The sequence below is a fragment of the Battus philenor genome, unplaced genomic scaffold, assembly GCF_028537555.1.
Source record: "Battus philenor isolate CCGP_79_NKW_IND1 unplaced genomic scaffold, ilBatPhil1.0.hap1 SCAF_13, whole genome shotgun sequence".
In the NCBI taxonomy this organism is placed as follows: Eukaryota; Metazoa; Arthropoda; class Insecta; order Lepidoptera; family Papilionidae; genus Battus; species Battus philenor.
Window position 1 is genome coordinate 7,489,670 of NW_027181675.1, and position 19,346 is coordinate 7,509,015.

Here is a 19,346-nt window from a genome sequence, read left to right on the forward strand (position 1 = left end):
TCACCATAAATATTTTAAGTTTGACTGTTTGTTATTTTTCGAGTTATATTATATATACAAGTTTGTTCTTATATACTTAATACAACGTCCAGCTGTATAAAATTAATTAAAAGGATTTTAATAATGGTATAAAGTATATATATAAACTTTCAAAAAATCACCAGAACAATTAGTAACTTTGAATTGTTATCAAATGACATTTAAGCTATCAACTTGTCAATTCACACAGTCAAACTTTTAGCCGTATTTGGGTTAGGAGTCATTTTTTTAACTCTCCTTAGTAAAACAAATTATAGGATTTTAAAGTAACTATAATGGCCTCTGATAATATAGAAGTTCAGCTACAAGTTCGATTTGTAACTAAACAAGAACAGTAAGTGGATATATTTTATTTTCCCGGTCTTTGCTCTTTTACTACACGTGTTTACAAATAATTTACGTTTTATCATTAACCATCAGATATGCAGTATCAAATACTCCGTACGCTATTCAAAGTAATGTACAGCCTTCGGACCTTAATACCTTAGTGAATGCTGTCTTAAAGGAGACGAAACCTTCAATCCAGAAGAATATAGAATTCGATTTTTTAATATGCGGCGAGTTGTTATGTACATCAGTAGCAGAACATCTACAAGAAAAGGGAGTATCCACAGAAGATACCTTAGAAATAGAGTATTTTGAAAGGTTTCCTTCTCCTACACCTCAAGAATGTTTGATGCATGATGATTGGGTTTCAGCAGTGCATACTCACAGCAACTGGTAAGTTATTAAAAATACTAATTTTAACTTATATGTATAAAGGTATTTGTTAGATTTATGTACTATGTACAAATTCATAAACAAATAATATTTATATAGAATACTCTAATGTTTTAAGTATATCCATAATTTGATTTAGCTCATTTACACTGCCCACCTTTGATTTTCTACAATATATTTTGTGAAGTGTTGTGCTTTTTAGATAGTTGTGTAGTCAGTGGGATTGTTGCATTGTCTTTTTCATTTTTTCACTATTTTAGTTTGGCTAACTTCTGTAAAAGCTTTCACTATTATTCAATCATTGTCAAATTAAGCATGAAGATGATTGAGCCTTTTACTTTACCTGAATAAGATGCATTATATGGCTACAGTACCCTAAAATTTGAGAGAGAATGATTGTTGTTAGCTCATGTATTCCAGAAGAAAAGACATGTTCATATTGCACTGAGTAAACTCCCGCCATGCATCTTATTTCTAAGACATCACTGGCTACCTTCGCTAAGAAGTGCTGATGAGAAGTTGAAAATTAAATATTTGCTCTTTTGAAATTGGACAATTTTTAAAGTGTATGTTATAATATCAGCCAAGTAAATGGGTCAACAAACACAAGTTCATACATTTTGATATACCAAAAACTTGTGATTGATATCATAAGATTTGAAACTAACAAGAGAGAGATTTTTTTTTTGGAATTTTGTTTATGCAAGTGTTAATAAATAATCAGTATTAAAATATTATAATTTCTCCTATCTTGATCTTGAATAATTTTCTACATTTAAATAGTCTGTTTTTAATTCCAATATGGACTTAATTGTGGTGAATTCATACAGAAATAATGACTTAATACAAAATTAACTAGTAAAAAATATTAAGTTATAATATAGTAAATAGTTAGCACCTCTTACTATGCTAAAGGTGTTTAGCATAGAACTCTTTACATTAACTAAGCTACAGGTATCTTCGCTTGAGTTGATACAATTTTTATTGCACTGCTTTGCATAAAGGTGAAGAAGGCAATATAAATTGTAACTAAACTTTTAACAACATTATCACAGAATCTTTTCGCCATGTTAAATTTGTGACAATTCTTGATTTCAGGATACTGTCAGGCAGTTATGACAATAGCATTCATATATGGAGTACCAAAGGTCAACACAAATTGGCTATCCCTGGTCACACATCGCCGGTTAAAGGTGTTTCATGGGTTTCTTTGATTGGTGATCAAGCTGTTTTTGCTAGGTAAATTCATTTATATTTTTAAGTTATTCTATGATGTGCAAAAATTGTAATATCATTTATTATGGTTTTTTGTAGTTGCTCACTTGATCAATCTGCGATGCTGTGGGTATGGAATGTAGCAATGAACTCTGTTGATTGTGTTGTTACTTGTCGAGGACATGGTAAAGGAGTAGAGTGTCTTTCAGTTGCAGCAGATGCAAAACACTTTGCAACTGGCAGTTGGGATAATAATATATGTATTTGGAGTGCTAGTAAGTATAGATATTTTCAATAACTTTATTATGGCATCATTAAATGAGTATGGTAGGATCTGTAATTAACATAGTTCAATTTTTTAGCAAATAATGTTACTGAATGAATGCACAGTTATGGCAATATCACTTTCATAATAATCAAATCTTATAAATATAATCAAAACTTATGAAATAGGTAACAATTAAATATTTATGTACAGGTTGTATGACTTTTTAATTAATTTTCTGGGTTTAGTTACTAATTATCTTAGAACCCCACTTTGGATTGACTTGTTGAAAATGAAGTCTTCTATGATGTTTGTATGACTTTGAAGTGAAAAACTCATTTATTAAAAAACACACTTTTAAAATAAATGTGAATATAGATATTTTGTATCATAAGTACTGATAAAGTGTTTCCAATCTTTTAGTAATGAAAAGTTTAATGGTTCTTAAAATTCGATATTTGTTTCTAGGCTTAACTGATGAGGATAATGTCCCTGCAAAGAAAAAAAGTAAACCAGAACAAGGGAAAACAAGGGTAAGACATAAAATACAAGTTTTTTTTCTGCCTGTGTAAAGTACAAAGAAAATTATGTAAAACACAGTATAAGTATTAACATTATTAAGGTTTTTTTTAAGCACTATCTGTTTATTGCTAATTTTTTCAATTCCAATGTTTTACTGCTCATTTATATGTTTATATAATTTATAAGCTAATTTTACAAATCCATTCATTACATTCATTCTTGTGTTTTTTTAATAGAGGAATTAATGAAACATACCTTGAGATTATTAATTTTATTTTAATTATGTTTATGAAATTTGATATTTATGTACTTTGATTTTTACAGGAGTCAAAGACATTACTCAAAGGTCACAGAGAGGCAGTGTCAGCTGTACAGTGGGTTGACCACAACACAATATTATCATGCAGTTGGGACCATTTGTTAAAATTGTGGGATTGTGAACTTGGTGGTATTAAACAAGAAATTGCTGGTTAGTAATTTTAAGTGTTCAAAATCGTCCTTAGTTATTTCACGTGCTGTTGTCTCATAAATATACAAAAGTAATATTTCTCTTAAGACTGTAATAAATACTGATAGCCATAGTAGAACATTTTCACTTAGGGTGTGATGACATCATTTAATTCTATTTTAAACCAGTCCTATCTATCTAAATTACTGAGTTAGTTTTGTAAACTCTCATTTAAAAAAATGTTTAGTTAAAAATATAGATGCAGTATATTTTGTATGTCAATGGTGTTACAGAAGACAAGATGCATGTGCATCTTATATTCTTTATCAATATGTCATACATTGTGTTTGTAAGTTGGACAGATATCTTAAGGTCATCAGAAGACGCTAGAGGCTTCCAAACAATGTAAAAAAAAAACGATTAAAGGCTATATATAACAGTAAATGTCATATGGCTATAATAATAATACCTTATATTCCATCATTATCTTAGGAAAATGTTACAAGTGCTTTCATTGCTTTGCTGCTTGATATAAAAGCAGTAAATCCAAAAGGTAAACAGTAATAATGACAAAGAAAATGTTTATGACATTTTGATTTTTTTTACCTTTGTTAATTAATAAAGTAGTTTAAGAGGTTCGACAGACTTTCGTTAATTAGTATGTAGTATTACTTGTGATAGTTTTTTTTCCCGTCACCACAACCACGGGTCACAATACCCGGCGATAAATATTGCACATCGACCTTTAAAAAGAGACAATTGGCTAATTTTGGCTTCGTAGAGCTTTATCTCTGTCGCACGAAACACAAACAGTCCGGTATCTATTATGAGCTGTAAAACAAGTATCATTTGCGTTTGATAATTATTTATATTCATTGGATACAATTTTTCACCAATTTTTCTATAAGTAGTGGCTTTAGGTTGGGGTAAAATAAAATAAAAAAACGTGTTCACATTATGTTTACGTATTTAATTATTTAGAAAAATTACAACTGTACATAATAAACACCATTATACCTATTGTTAAAATCTCATTTTAATAATAATATTTATATGTGCAATATTTATCGCATGATACTGTACTTTAGCATCGCACAATGTAGTAATAATGGATTGGAATTCTTAAGAGCAAGATCTCGATGTTCGATATCACGGAGTAAGAGTAGTAGTATGAGCTAGCCCGCCCGTGTGTTGGCATAAGTAGGCGAACTTTAACATCGCGATTTTTAAAGGCTTTCTATGTATTTTTCAATTTGAAATTGCGTAAATGTATAATCCATTTATTATTATGCCTATTTATATCAAATTACTTTCGGTTTTAGGTAATAAAGCGTTTTTTGATACTGATTGGTCACCTTTAAATAACAGTATCCTAACAGCTTCAGCTGACAGATATGTGAGGATTTACGATCCAAGATCTACAGGTATGTTATCTTTTTACAAGTAAACTATTAAAGTAACTACTGTTGAGTACAGTGTAGTTTTTTAAATTGTGATACTTTATTTTATTGTAGTAAAGAGTAGTTGGGCAGTGGTAGTCCATCAGTAGAGGACTGAAACTTGATCATAGGTCGCGGGTTCGATACGTGAGATACTTTCTTATATTATTTATATTGTACATTAATTATATAGGATTGCCACTGCTCATAAACAAGTTTCAAAGTAGGGGCAGCAGCGTCATCTGCATACTACACTGCGATCGCCAACCTGTCTGCCAAGTGTAGTGATTATGTTATATTCCCATAGATATCTATAGGCTTATGCCTTGTAATAGGTACCTATGGGCTCAAACCACGATAACGACGATAAGTAAAGAGTATAGCTTACACAAAAAAATAGAAACCAATTATTCGCACCATAATACCAAAAGAAAATTTTACCGTCTAAATATGTTATTTATTAATTTTTTTAATTTTAGAAAGCATTGTAAAAACAACCTTCACATCACACACTGGATGGGTTCAATCAGTTCGCTGGTCAAAAACGCGTGATACTCTATTTCTCTCAGCTGGCTATGATGGACAAGTGAAATTGTGGGAAACTAGAAGGTTTGAACAATTTATATATAATCTGATTAGATTACGTAAACAATCTCGTGTTTTGACAATTGCGCTACATAATAAAAATTTAAGTATTATGAACTTAAATGGAGATTGCTTAGATACACCTTAATTGTTGAAGAAAGGTTATTAGATGTCAACAGATGTAAAGAACATAAAAGATGTGTTTACATCTTCTTCATTTTTTAAAAGGGTGCAACTAATCATTCATATATTTATTTAGTACCATCCTCTACTCCATTTATTAAAAGCACCTTTCTCCTTCTGTTGTACAATTTCTAGTGTATACTGTTTACAGCAATTAAAGTTTAAGTTATATATTATTTTTAAACAAATTTGCATATGTTGTAACTAAATTTTCCAAAAATATTAAAAATATTAGTAAGCAGACGAATCCAGCCATTTATCAAAATAATTTTATGGAGGTAATTAAGCTGTCTAAATTTGAGTTTATTTTATATGCGGTAGATATATTATATCAAATTTGAAACTAAGCATTATTTAATATTTTTTCTTTCATTTCTAGTCCAAAATCACCTCTTTACGACCTTACGGGCCATGAAGACAAAGTTCTTTGTTGTGACTGGTCGAACCCATCATTGCTGGTCAGTGGCTCCTGTGACAACACCGTCAGAATATTTAAAGCTAAACATGCAATGGAGGCTGTCTGAATTACGTCTTGTGGTTCTTGAATATAAAATACCTAACTGTATATAACAGTGGACTTGAAAAAGATTACATGCATGAAATTTGATTCAAGCGTTTTTGTGTACATTTGTGAAAATACTTTGATTATATTGTGTTTGAAACTGTGAATTGTCTTTCCAGTCATGGACAACCATGCTGTTTTATTTGTTATTATTTAATATAATGAATACATGTAATATTCTTTGATTAATAATTAACATTATAACATTATCACAGGTGTAAATGTTTTTCATGTATAGTCAAAATAATTGATTTAAAAAAAAAACTATTCAGCCTGTAAATTAATAATAAATTTTTAATATATCTAGTTTTGGATTCAAATTTCGTTTTGTATCTATTGTTTTATTTTTTTAATGTATAAAAACAAAAAATTACGTTTATCTGCACAGACAAGAACCATACTGTTATTTGAAGGAACCTAACATGAGACAAATCCCATATATATTTAATTAACAAATTATAAAACATGTTTTTGTTTGGTAATTGATTGTATATTGATGGGATATATATTACTATAAGTATAAATGTTTTACACGTATTGTCAAACATTTACTTACACTTGTGATTTTGACAATTGATTTTATCGGATTTCAAGGTCAAATAAGATCTGTCTTACCGATTGTATATTAAAAATACATCTGTTAATGACAATTAACTAATAAAATTTTGTATGATAACCGCTGTTTTCTTTAACAAAGGCAAAAAATATTGTTTGTCTACAAAGACAATATTGCCATGTTTGTTCTTTGAATAAATCTTAACCAGGGACAGTTCCAGTTTTAAATTAATTTATGTAGGTTCAAAGTTATAATTTTGTAATGTATTCAATTTATGTACGTTAGAAGTTTAATTAAACAATTTTGGTTTTGCTCGTTTTATTTCAATCATCTGCACTTACAAAATATGTTCAATGCAAAGGAACATGACTCGTCTCAATAAAACATGCTTCTTAGTACCATTTTGTTTTTATTTATATATTTAGTTTCCATTCAGCATAACTATAAATAATGCGGGTCACGTAAAATGCTCATAGCACTATATAGAAACTTGCAAACACTTTGTAACAAAATAGATACATAACTTTCCTCTGTCTTTTCTCTGCGAGAAATGCTTTTACACTATTATCATAGTTATGCCAAACCCCACATCATAACACAACGAAGCAACATGTCCCTTAAAAATATTCTTTCTTACCAACAATTTCAATTCTTTTTTTTTACATTTTATGAAGTTTTATTTTTTGCATTTCGTATTCCTAGGCTACCTAACTAAATTTTTATCTATACTATGCTACGATCTAGACTAGTCTGCTGGGTAGAACACCACTATATTAATACACATTGGACAAATACATTCATATCGACACTTCTGAAAGTTTTTTTTTTTCAATTAATTTTCTTTGTTTACACTTATTTCACTACATAACAAAAGAGGTGAAAGCAAACTTGTTCAACTGAAACTTATCGCAAGAATGTGTTCACTAATTTTCTTAGATTTTCTTAGGAGCTAGGACGTGCGCGGTGCATGCGCACGGCGTACCGGCTTCAGTCCATTCAAATTAAATTATTTAATAAACTAACAAAGGAAACTATCCTAGAGCCGGCAAGGAGGGTGCACGCCCCGCGTCTCCGTCAAATATATTATTCTAGGTTTCTATTCTATGAATCTTAGTGTCGAAACATTTTTTACTATTCTAACCTATCTATAGTTACGCCTAGGACCTATATCTATCTAGCCATCAATTCGTCACCATCCTTATTTCATCAAAATTCATTTTCAGAACGATCCGCTCCATCACTTATATTATATTGACTTAATTTAAAACACTTAACACTTCAAATTTATTCATCGACATGATTTTCAATAGTTATTTTGGTATTCTGTAATTAGTTTCCCAATAGGCATTTTGTGCTCTCGATCTGTTTCTACTTTTGTTCAGAAATATCATCTCATTCTTTACAACGAATCATGTCCGTTATGGAACTTTATCACACGTCTTGAATGTTAAAGTGATTTTAACTAGGAACATCTACAATTTTACTCTCGAGTTAAGTTTTTAAATCGTGTGTAAAAAATGCAACGATTAGACAGCCACATTATCTTGTTTAAGTTGTTAATACAAAATACTTTTTCTTTACTTTTAACACTACTTTGTTTACGAACACGGTCAGTTCTCTATGAGCTGTAAAAATATCGTGTAAAGCATTTGCAGCTACAATATTGAATCCGCAATCGTTCAATAAACAAAGCTGAAGGCACTACAATGAAATCAATTTTATTGCTTACAATGGAAGGAAAAAGCGTTAGAAAAATAATTTGTTGCCGTATCATTTTTGCCTTTGACGGTGTAATCTCTACTTTACAACGGGATCGTACCACTCTATCTAAATTATTTATTGATTCAAATAATCTTTAATTGTTTTGCTCATTAAATTCACTTTGTTATAACGGGAACATAACATTTTGGAATGAAATTAAATTGATTTCTCTTATATAAAGGTAAGACAAAATAGTTCAGTATACTCTATGGGTGTTTACGAAAGATTGTTAGAGAATAGGAGGATATTTATATATATCTGTATCAATAATTTGTGTTCATAATAATCTGACTTATAAAAAAAAATATAGCAGAAATATCTATCGGAAGACTGTTTTAACAGGAAGCCACAGGATACGTTGAACACTAAACGATCAAATCACTTAACTAGGTACCAAGCATAGACGGTACGTTACACTTCGAGGATTTCAAATTTTACAAGAAGATAAGGCGGTTTATATCAGTTCCTTGAATTTGACTCGATCAAGTGTTATACGGGTATAAAACTGATCTGCGGAGTATTATAGTTAGTAGTTTTACGGAAATAAAAATTTCTCTTTTTCGGTAGCTTCCGGAACGCGATTTCTTTGATTGCCAATTTTATGTAAAGTCACGCTGATGTTCAGAGAGACAGACACTGATAAGCTTTCTGCAAAGAGAGAAATGTTCTCGCCGAAGATTGAAAGTGAAATACAATCGACCCTGCACCCAGTTATCAAAAGGTTTACTAGTGCCGTTTGCTATATAAATATGAAGCTATATCACAAAACGTAATCATGTTCATTTACAAAACAACAGTAAAATGTTTGTCTGTTCCTGATATGAAAAATAAACAAGAACAACACTACTAGATCCTTCAAAATCTACGCTGTTCATTCAAAACCTGCTATAAGCTAATCTCAGTTCCTGTATTCTTGTTTAGTCGGTCCACAGGTTTTGAATAAAGTCAGTTAAAATACAGTCAATATATCAAACATTTAACTAGTCTTCAGTCCCTGAGTTGTATAAATATTTCCCTACACCTTACTCAAGTTTAATGATTTCTATACTTTGGTTCTGATGAAACTCTTGACGTGCCAAAATAGAATTAAACAGTTGCGATATAGTAGGTTTTACGCGTACCCATCAACAATGTATATACATGTATACATATCCATGTATAATTTATATATATTCAATATAAAAATATCAAATTTCATATAAAGTCATAAAGTGTACCCAAAACCTACGTGATGGTACAAAATGTGTTCAATTATGCCAAAATGGCAACGACGCTTCGGATTTCGAATCCTTTATAATTCGTAATGTGGAAATCAATCGTGGAATTTTTTGTTCGAAGTTTTCTAGTGGAATGTGCTGTCCGCCTAAAAATAACAACTACAGTTGCTTCAGTACATGATTCTCAAAAAAGGATCACTTCATTATTCACGTATTTTAAACATGAGTTTCAACGTACAAAAATTTGTATAGACTCGTAAAATGTATAAATAGACTTTACATACAACTGCTTATTGCTAAAGTTGCCGCGTGCACTGCACGGGCAGGCGCCGAGGCGTTTCGCGCACTCGCACAGCAAGTCGTACTCGGGAGAAGCCATGCCGGCTCCCCGAGGCAGCTACTGATGTCGACTCTATTTTCGTTATTAATTAAACATGGATCGAGAAATAACTTATTGGAAGTTTACGGTATATAATTCAGTCTGACGGGTTTGGCAACGACGTTATCAATTAGGAAACAGAATTTTCCTTGAGTACATATTTATAGGTAATAGAATTTCGAATAAAGCCTTTTTTGAACCGACAAAGCCACATGCATAAGCTACGTGTACAACAAAGTTGAGAACGTGGGGGAATGCATATGTACTTTAAATATGTGTGGAGAATGTGATAAGGGGTAGCAAAGATTAAACAATAACGTAACACTCGAGCGGCCCTGATGTCCAGGCACAAACAATGCGATTTAGTTTACTCTTCTAAAGAAGTGATAATTACGGGTAAAACAAATATGCTTTAAAATTAGGTATCTATCTAAGATACTCTTGGAAGACTGCACCAGAAACCGCGTTTTAATGTAGGTAATACTGAATTGTTAACCGGTATAGAACCTTTTCAAATTAAACGATAAAAGCACCATGCCAAACACCTTTGGACGTACATATACATACATAGTTCCATCCATAACACCATGCGGTGGTTCAAACGTCAGCGGACTTTAGCTGTGTTACCGTTTCACAAGCAAATTCTTTTATAATTTGCCCTCTAACTACAACATGACATTATAAAGACCAACTTTGTTTTGTATTTTAAAAATACTTATATCTCAACAGAAGATTCTAAATCTTCTTAATAAATTTTACACACAAGATCTAATCGGTACCTTTATCTTTCCTAATCATAACATACATAAGTCGTTTCTTTTACCTTTACAATTTTGTTAGTATAAACTTTCAACATGATATGACCACTTTCAAATATATCTTTCCATGCCTAACACTTCTGATATTGCTCATTCTGTTCCCGCCGTATGGATATTAACCATTTACAAAAGTTTTTCTTTCATATTCTTGCCATCAATACAATTCTTACATGATTAGGAAAATTGGATAGAATTGTCGGTTAAATATTATTAATGTTTGACGTGTTCAAATTTAAAATTTACTGTAACCTTGGTTTTGTTTTGTATGACACTGAAATAAAAAATTAAAATTGTTCTGATGAAAATCTAAATTTTAAAATTCAGTAGTGAAATTATACTATGCTAAAATAAATACCTAACTATCTTAAATAATCTTGTCAACGTGTTCAAAACCTGTGCCTAAATCTTAGATTTAAATTTCCATAAAACAATAATAAAATTATAATGTCAAAACACATTTAAAATTGCAGCTATATCTATACATCAAATCCTCTCCTCGAACCGTCAAAAGACCTCATCAAAACATCACAGCGAATCGAACGTCGAGCCTAAAGCTAAAGAGAACCAGAGACGAAGCCCATCAAAAAATAAATAGTCCAGGCGACAGGTGCCAAGTAATGTTAGGCCTAACTAGGCGCCGGGGCGGGGCGGAGCTTTTGATGAAGTCTACAACGGCCGCAAATTAAAACTAAAACAAATTAACATTGTAAAAGTCACAGTTGCTTTGATTTTTGGCTCGTGTACAGCAAGGGTTGTAGCGCGGGTTACGGTCTACTTGGGGGGCGGGTAGGTTTGGTAGGCCTCGTCGGGCGAGGCTGCGGTTGACGCGTGTTCGCTCTCCATCGGCATCTGGATGATCGGCGGCGTAGGCCCCGCGAAGAATTGGTACGGTGGTGTGGGGAAATACTGCAACACACATAAACCGACTGAGTTTTGCGCCATAGCATCTTTTTGCGTCCAAAAAGCAAAAAAACATAGACAGTGATTACAATTAAGCAATACAGGATGTGATTATTTGCTGTGAAGAGCGTTCAATTTGGCTAGTTAATAATACACTCACGTATAATTCATTTTCCGGCCTTAAGCTGTCCCAATTTACCTGGAAAAGGAAAATATTTCAGTCTTCAAGTTTTTACTTCGACTGAATGTTCCTCTTTAGTTTCTACATTGGCCGGTTTGGACTTCTGCGTACTAACAATACAAAATAGCAATATCATTATCATTATTGCATCGTACTTACATGTCCTGCCCCACTATGAATATGTATGAATAAGTAAATTAGTAACACATTCATACCCAAAATGTGTTTATTTATTCTTTCGAATATGCTTTGCTAAGCACCTGTTAACAGTCAATATATTGATTTAGCACACATTTAAATAGATGTCTATACATAGACTACTGCCGGTTCTCAATGTTGATTCTATCGAGAAAAATCTAGCAAGAATTATTAGTTACTTTTTAAACTTTAATCTCATAATTTTTCCCGTTATAACTCATCTAATTGTCACGTGAGAATCAGATACTAATCCAAAGAATGTTTATCTCCTATAGAATTTTTAATACATTTTATGCCTTATTTCCTTTGAATTTTTTTGCGGATAATTTTAGAATTGCTTGGAAAAATATCCATGATTAGAAAAATATAAGATGGCGGCTGCGCTTCTGGTGCGTTTTTGCTAAGATCGATGTAGAGATGCATAGTGATGTAAGTATTTGTACAGAGAGAGGTACTCACGTATTGGCTAGGCACGGAGTCCATGGGTATGTGGGTCGGATGCGGAGCGTGGGCCGCGTGCGCGTGATGCGGCGCATGCGTGGGCGGCAGCAGTGCAGCGTAGGGCGCCAGCCACGTGGCCGGGTGCGCGTGTAGCTGCGGGTGGTAGGCCACCCCGTACACGCCGCCGCCGCGGTACACGCCGGCGCACTCGCCCGCGCCTGCCGCGCCCACGCCGCCCACACCGCCCACGCCGCCCGCATACACGCCGCTCACGCTCATCGCCTGAAACCATACCGTCTGCTCAACGTCTCTACGGATCCCATATCAGTCATCAACATCAAATTATACAATGTATAAGTATATATATTAAATAACAGTAGTATTGCTCATTCAGAGAAATGAAATCTCTCACGATATGCAATAATATCTAAATTCAAATTCAAAATATTTTTATTCAAATATGCATTTGCTCGCACTTTTATATTGTCAATTTTTTTAAATAAAAATCACCACCGGCTCGCAATGCTGATCTGCTGTATAGTGTTAGATTTAAAACTAAGAAAAGGGAGGTCTAAGTTATTTTGTGAAATTTTATTTTGTATCACGCATTCAGACCATTACCCAGACCAATAAAACTTTTTGATGACGAAATCTAAATTTAAAAATGGAATTTTTTTAAAATTTCTTTTATACACTACACCATTGTACGCAGGAAGTTTCTTGCCGATCTGAAAATCTATGAGGGAGGCCTATGTCCAGCATTGCACTTGACTACATTATATAGGATGATAAAGGAAAAAAACAACTTATCGCATGTACTGTACAGTACTAATAAAAGAGAAGAGAAAGTAAAACGCATATACTTATATTTGTATAAAAATTATGAAAAAAATTAAAGGTACAAAATAATAATTAGAATAACTTTGTTTTTGCATATAAATTTCCATACGTAACATATGAAAAAAATAAAGAAAAATGATTTATAAAACCAATTTTCGTAATATAATTTAATGTTTTTATGATCAAAAATTTGAAAAAAAAAAGTAATTGTGAAAGAATATATAAATTAACCTTTATAACGTTATGGTAAGCTAATCGAATTGACCACTTGAATAAAATATCATGACTGACAGCACTGAAATATTTTAAGTAAATGTATTTCAAGTGACATCTAAAAATGTTATTAATATTTTGGTTATATAGATAATTTATTAGCGGTAGGGAGGCCACATAGTCTGGTAACAGGTGGCTGCTTGTCTCTTAAGGTTCTGTATTGGAGCTACTGGCAAACGTAGTAAATAACATCCACCTCCAAAGACGTACGACATTGAACGACGTATTGGAAATCTACGGGGAAAGCTTATGTCCAGCTGTAGACATACTACGGCTGAAATAATGATGACAAACTCACTGCGATATTCTCTTAATTTGTTTCAAGAAAGGCGGTAATAACTTATAGTATATGTATATACTTATTACTTTTAATATATGTATCTTAAACCGCTAAAAAGTCAGAATTATGTAGTTTTTATTAATCAGTAGTAAAGTTTTATTAAATTTTTGCCTTGTTGATTAAAGTCTTAGTAACTAATATTACAGTTGTATTTTATGACAATAAAATCTTTTTAAACATATTTGAATGCATTTTTTATTTGAGGATACATGAATGCGACTGTGCGTAAGATCGGTTATTTACCTGTGTGATAGATTCATTGTTGTCTCGCCACACTCTGCCGTTGCTGTCGTTTTGCTTATATAGCGCTTTCTTCTTGTTGCCACCGTCGGCAAATTTTACTAACAGTGGCTCTTTGGCGCCTGGTATCGAGTTGCCATTAAACATCTGAAATTAAGTTTTATGTTTAACCTTTTATAATTTAGACAAAACTTTGGAATTTATTACTGTGGTTAACAACTGTAACTGTTTTCATCATAAAACCAGTTTGTGACATCAAACATCATTTTAGTAGTTGGACGTCAACCGCTGGACATTGGTGTCCCCTATATAATTATATTAGCCTTTATTGACGGTCCCTTGGCTAAGATACAAGCCTGACTTTAGTGAGAGGGAGAGAGAGTGAGAGTTAGTGATATATTTTTGAAGCATTACTGCTTATACTATGTGTTGAAATTGGATGCAGGTATTCACTAACTGTTAACTGTGTATACACTACTTATCTATTACAACACTGAGTAATTTTTTAATTATGTTGAATCTAGATATTTTGATTAAAAAGCCAAAAATTGTACAATTTATTAATGTTATACCTTGCGTGCCTCGTTACATGGTAGTGTAAAAGTACTTTATAAGATTTCATTGACAATGTTAAAGTAAATAAATATATAATTTGTTGGAACTAAGAACTATTCATTTATGTCAGCCAATGGACTCATGCAACGCATAGGCCTTTCCCAAAGATAGCGACAATGACTGGTCTTATGCGGCCCGCATTCAGCGACTTCCCGTAACTTTGAATAAGACGTCGGTCCATCTAGTGGGGAGTCTACCCGCGCCGCGTCTCCCAACTCTCGGTCGCCACTAGAACCTTGCGGCCCCAACGGCCATCGGTTACACGAGCGATATGCTTCGCCTATTGCGCTACGTCAGTGACTTTGGTTTATTTACGGATCTTCTAATTTCTCATTCGATCTCGCAGCGAAATTTCGAGCATACTCCTCTTCGTTGCTCTTTAAGATAACTTGAGCCTTCTTATAAAACCTATCATAAGCCACCGCGTTTCGTATCCAAATATCATCACTGGTAACACACGTTGATCAAAGTCCTTCTTCTTCAGACATTGTAGATAGATATTATAGTACTATATTAATCGTTGTACCGCGCCTAAGGTATATACGCGGCGAGAAGGGAGGAGTGTAGGCTGCTACGTCGCGACTGTCCGACGAAGCAGGGCTCATGTGAATTTTTCCTCATCCTCCACCTTGCCGCAATATCCTGAGGCGCTGTAGCGATTTCAGTGGTACTAACAAATTACTAATACTATAAAGTTAAAGTACTAATACTAAAAAGATTAAGGTACTAATCCCAAAAGGTCTACCGTGTATTTTGATGGTAAATAAACCATAGTTAAAACCAGACGATTAACTAATGTTAAAGTCAAATAATATTACACTCCTCGCAATTTGAGCACAGATTACATCCATTAATTTCTACGTGTGCTAAACGAGTTTTTTTTTTCAATAATTAATTAAATAATTTTATTAATTTAATAGTATTTATAATGCATTTTTCGATACAATGTCAAATAACATATTAACTCCCTGCAATTCTTTTCTATCACTTTAATCGTATCAAAATTAGTATTATATAAGAAAACTACAAGCTTTTTGCTTCATTTATTCATATTAATACTACTTTTATAGCGATGAAAAGTGTCATGAAAAAAATTACAAGATCCTAATTAATTTGTGAGACTCTAAAATCAAATTGAGCCTTTCTAAAATGGCATTACGACTTAAAACATTTGGCTAAGAAAGTTCTATACGCGTCTAAACACAATCGTTTGTTAAATGTGTAATTTTTTTAAAGCAACGAATAGCAGTATTTGTCAGTAAATAAAGTTTTGCAGGGTGTTTAGCACATTTGTCAGCCAAAAGCAAAAAGTTTATATACCTATTTTCAATCAGTAAGTTTAATGTGATCACTCTGAAATATATTACATAAATTATCGTTTTCTATTGGAATGCTACAAGACATTAACTTCTGGTAGTACAAACTCTTTGCTTTTCAGAGACAAGTAGTAAACAATAATTAATTTTAATATGTAGTAATCCGAAATTAGAGAACGCTTTTTCTTACTATATTATCATTACGGTATTTATTATTTCTGTACCCATTGAGTTTTGAATAGGGTGTACATATACATTCACAATTTTAAACCTTTTACAGCTATAACCAATCTCCCTGTATTTATGTCTATAGGAATATGCTTACTTGAATGATCTGCTCGCATTTTTCTCTGGACTCCATCCTTGCAAAGCCTACTCCTTTGCTATGGCCGTGAGTGTCGCGAAGGATTCGCGTGGAGACGACCTGTCCGAACTTGGCTAGCAACTGGTCCACGTCATTCTCCTTGAAGTGCGGCGGCAGATTGGCCATGTACAGGTTAGTAGGGTCCTGCTCCTGTTGCTGCAAACACCCCCCAACAAATAGATGAAGTACACGCTCATAATTTCTCATGTCTTCTCAAAAAATAAATTACGTGATTAAATGTACTTTTTTGAATGATCATTTTATTTTGTGTAAAAAGTGCTTTATGTTTTGAGAAATTTTAACATATCGTAACAGTACAGAATCTCGATCACGGAAGCAAGGTGTCCATATTTCTATGAACGAACGTACAGATCAACGCTTTCACAAAGGATATGAAGGCCATTTCAGAATATGTATATTGAAATTAGCTTGAAGCCCGCATAGATAATCTAGACACTGAAGCCAGCTCTGATGTAAATCAGCAGTTAGGATCTAATATGCTATAATATAATAAGTATTATGTTTATTTATGTATGTTATCAACATGGGAATATATCAGCATAGAGATTATGAAGCTGGTTAAGTCGCATACACACTAATTTAATATTGAAAGCATAGAAATACCCAGAGCCCAGTAGCGATAGTACATTGTTATAACGCTAAAGCAACGATAATAGTACAGAACCGACAGGATGAACAACGTCTCGAGTAAGTTTAGTAAGCGTTATGCTGGCGCGAACTGCGTACCATTGAGAGGAATTGCAAATACTTACAATAAACTAGTGTCTCTGTTTCCATAGGAACACGCGAGAGAATCAGTTGTGACGGTGTCCGAAAACAGACTGATAAACGGATTGTCAAGTTCAGTGCGATGATGTACTAGGTCCTACGGAATCTACTCAGAAACAGATAGCCTTCATTTGACTATAACAACAAAATCATATGTTTAGATTTTACATCCACGAATGGAAACGATCTTCAAAATGTATGTCTGTGGATTTGTTTTTGTGTTGAATTTAGCAATGTTATTCTTTAAGAACACAATGTGTATGGTATATCGCTTAGATAAAATGCGGCTCAATGTTTATAGTATGTATATTTCATCTAAAGCTATAAGTAGTGGAAAACGGATTCTAGGAACGGAAAGGAATTACTAATTGTCATTATAATAGGATACTAGTCCAGTCTTTAGTGCTATTACAACCTATAATTTATGCGTAACACTTCATATTGTTTCTGGAATGTATCTCTTGAAATCGAAAGTTTTTTTCTTCTCTCATTACTATCACTTTTCAGCCTATGTCTTATATATACGTTTACAAGTCAAGACGTACGTACGTTACGTTGTCAGCTTTCCTCTCAAAAAGATGATGACAGCGTATGTGTTTAAGAATCGAGATATCTGGAACGTGGGAGTTAAAACCTTATGGATGAGAGCGGGGTAGGATCAGGCGGTTAGTCATAATAGAATTACTTGCATGCACAACGTACACGGTTCAGTCTACGCAGGAACCAGATACCCACTTTAGCCATCTGGGCCTGAACACCTTTGGCTTGTAATCCTTTAACAGCTGCCTCCGCCGACGCGATCGTTTCGAAATCTACAAAACCATAACCTGCGAAGATAAAAAGTGAAATGATTTTACAGAGACGACACCTTTGAGACGGCCGTCGGATTTAAACTTTTGTTTAAAATTAGATGATTCATGCTTATAATAAAGGACATCTAAAAATTTGAAAAAGAAAACGTGACATATAACTAACAAACATCGGAACTAATGAGTACAAACATAACTTACACCTACTTGCCTACTTGAAAGTAGCGTGATGAGAATGTGACACCAAAAGGTTAACACATCATAGGATGGACATGTGTGCATCTTTTGTAAAAGGTAACATTTAGAAACTGTCTGTGCTATGGTGCAGTAATTGTGAGGATGGCGCTACAAAAACAACCAGTGAAATCAACATATATATGTCATATAAAATTTAATAAACATGAATAAATTGAATCTAGAGATCGTGCATACATTGGAAAATTTCTCACCATAGATGGGTTATTTTAATGAAGATATATGGTATTCTAGAAAATAGTAATATTATTCAGTTACGAATAGTCCTTCAATGTTAAATATATTCAGTACTAACGTTTAAAGTTATTTAAAAAGTATATATTACATACATACGTGAAATATCTATGCACTGATAAGGTAGTTTCAACTAGAAGTAAGATATAATATGTAGATACAGAAAATACAGAGTAACTATTACATGATAGTGTATTCAAGATCTAGCGGGTACGAAAGTTGTTTACCTTTACATTTATTCGTATTTTTATCCAATATTGCTTTTGTTGAAATTATGTTGCCGTACCTGTAATGTAAAATGAACTTTATTAATAGAGATCAATATTTAGAAATATCAACACTGTACATAGTAACAGGTTAACTGCTCAATAGTCATTAATAATCGCGAATAGATAAAAAAAATATGTGTAACTTTTTTGCACTTAATCTTATATCAATGAGTACATTCGAGGTAAAAATGATCTTGGCTTTCCTTTGATACAGAAATAATTTAGCATCATTATTTATTAGAAGTATTATTATTTTCTACATATGATCATTTACAGTGAACACTTGTGCGCGTCAGAGTGTCGGAAGTGCCCAATTTGATAGAAACTAGAATCACGTGAGATAGTATTCCGTGTGTAAAACTTGAACTACAGATTAAACAATTAGCAGAGCCTCAACTTCTTTTTAAAAATTTATAAATCAATTATTTATCACTTTAATACTCTTTATTCTACACGTCAGAAAAGGAGACGACAGCGGGTCGTCACAGTGTACATAAAAACATACATATATTTACTTACAGACATATATATATATACACTTATTTATGTATACTAATAATAAATACTGATATG

The 19,346-nt window shown here is 32.8% G+C and overlaps 2 protein-coding genes across 6 annotated transcripts in view; one reads left to right on the top strand and one right to left on the bottom strand.

The window, feature by feature from the left end:
- The first annotated feature begins 221 nt into the window (after positions 1 to 221).
- Positions 222 to 6,778, top strand: LOC137933372 (ribosome biogenesis protein WDR12 homolog). The gene is made up of 9 exons (XM_068777309.1): positions 222 to 373; positions 460 to 759; positions 1,858 to 1,998; positions 2,074 to 2,249; positions 2,708 to 2,772; positions 3,086 to 3,230; positions 4,532 to 4,633; positions 5,128 to 5,257; positions 5,796 to 6,778. The coding sequence occupies exons 1-9, from the start codon at positions 315 to 317 to the stop codon at positions 5,938 to 5,940; spliced, it is 1,263 nt and encodes a 420-aa protein (XP_068633410.1). The 5' UTR covers positions 222 to 314; the 3' UTR covers positions 5,941 to 6,778.
- shep (alan shepard) overlaps positions 3,007 to 19,346 on the bottom strand; it is a 35,106-nt gene continuing 18,766 nt past the window's right edge. For 2 of the 5 annotated variants that reach the window (XM_068777306.1, XM_068777304.1), the window contains exons 3-9: positions 18,732 to 18,790; positions 17,909 to 18,033; positions 16,379 to 16,573; positions 14,126 to 14,269; positions 12,448 to 12,711; positions 11,770 to 11,808; positions 3,007 to 11,615 (exon numbers count right to left, since the gene is read on the bottom strand). In XM_068777306.1, coding sequence (XP_068633407.1) covers positions 11,481 to 11,615; positions 11,770 to 11,808; positions 12,448 to 12,711; positions 14,126 to 14,269; positions 16,379 to 16,573; positions 17,909 to 18,033; positions 18,732 to 18,790 — 961 coding nt within the window. In that variant the 3' untranslated portion in view covers positions 3,007 to 11,480. Of the gene's footprint in view, positions 11,616 to 11,769; positions 11,809 to 12,447; positions 12,727 to 14,125; positions 14,270 to 16,378; positions 16,574 to 17,908; positions 18,034 to 18,731; positions 18,791 to 19,346 lie in introns of all 5 variants that reach the window. The other 3 variants (XM_068777305.1, XM_068777303.1, XM_068777308.1) reach the window with 2 other exon arrangements.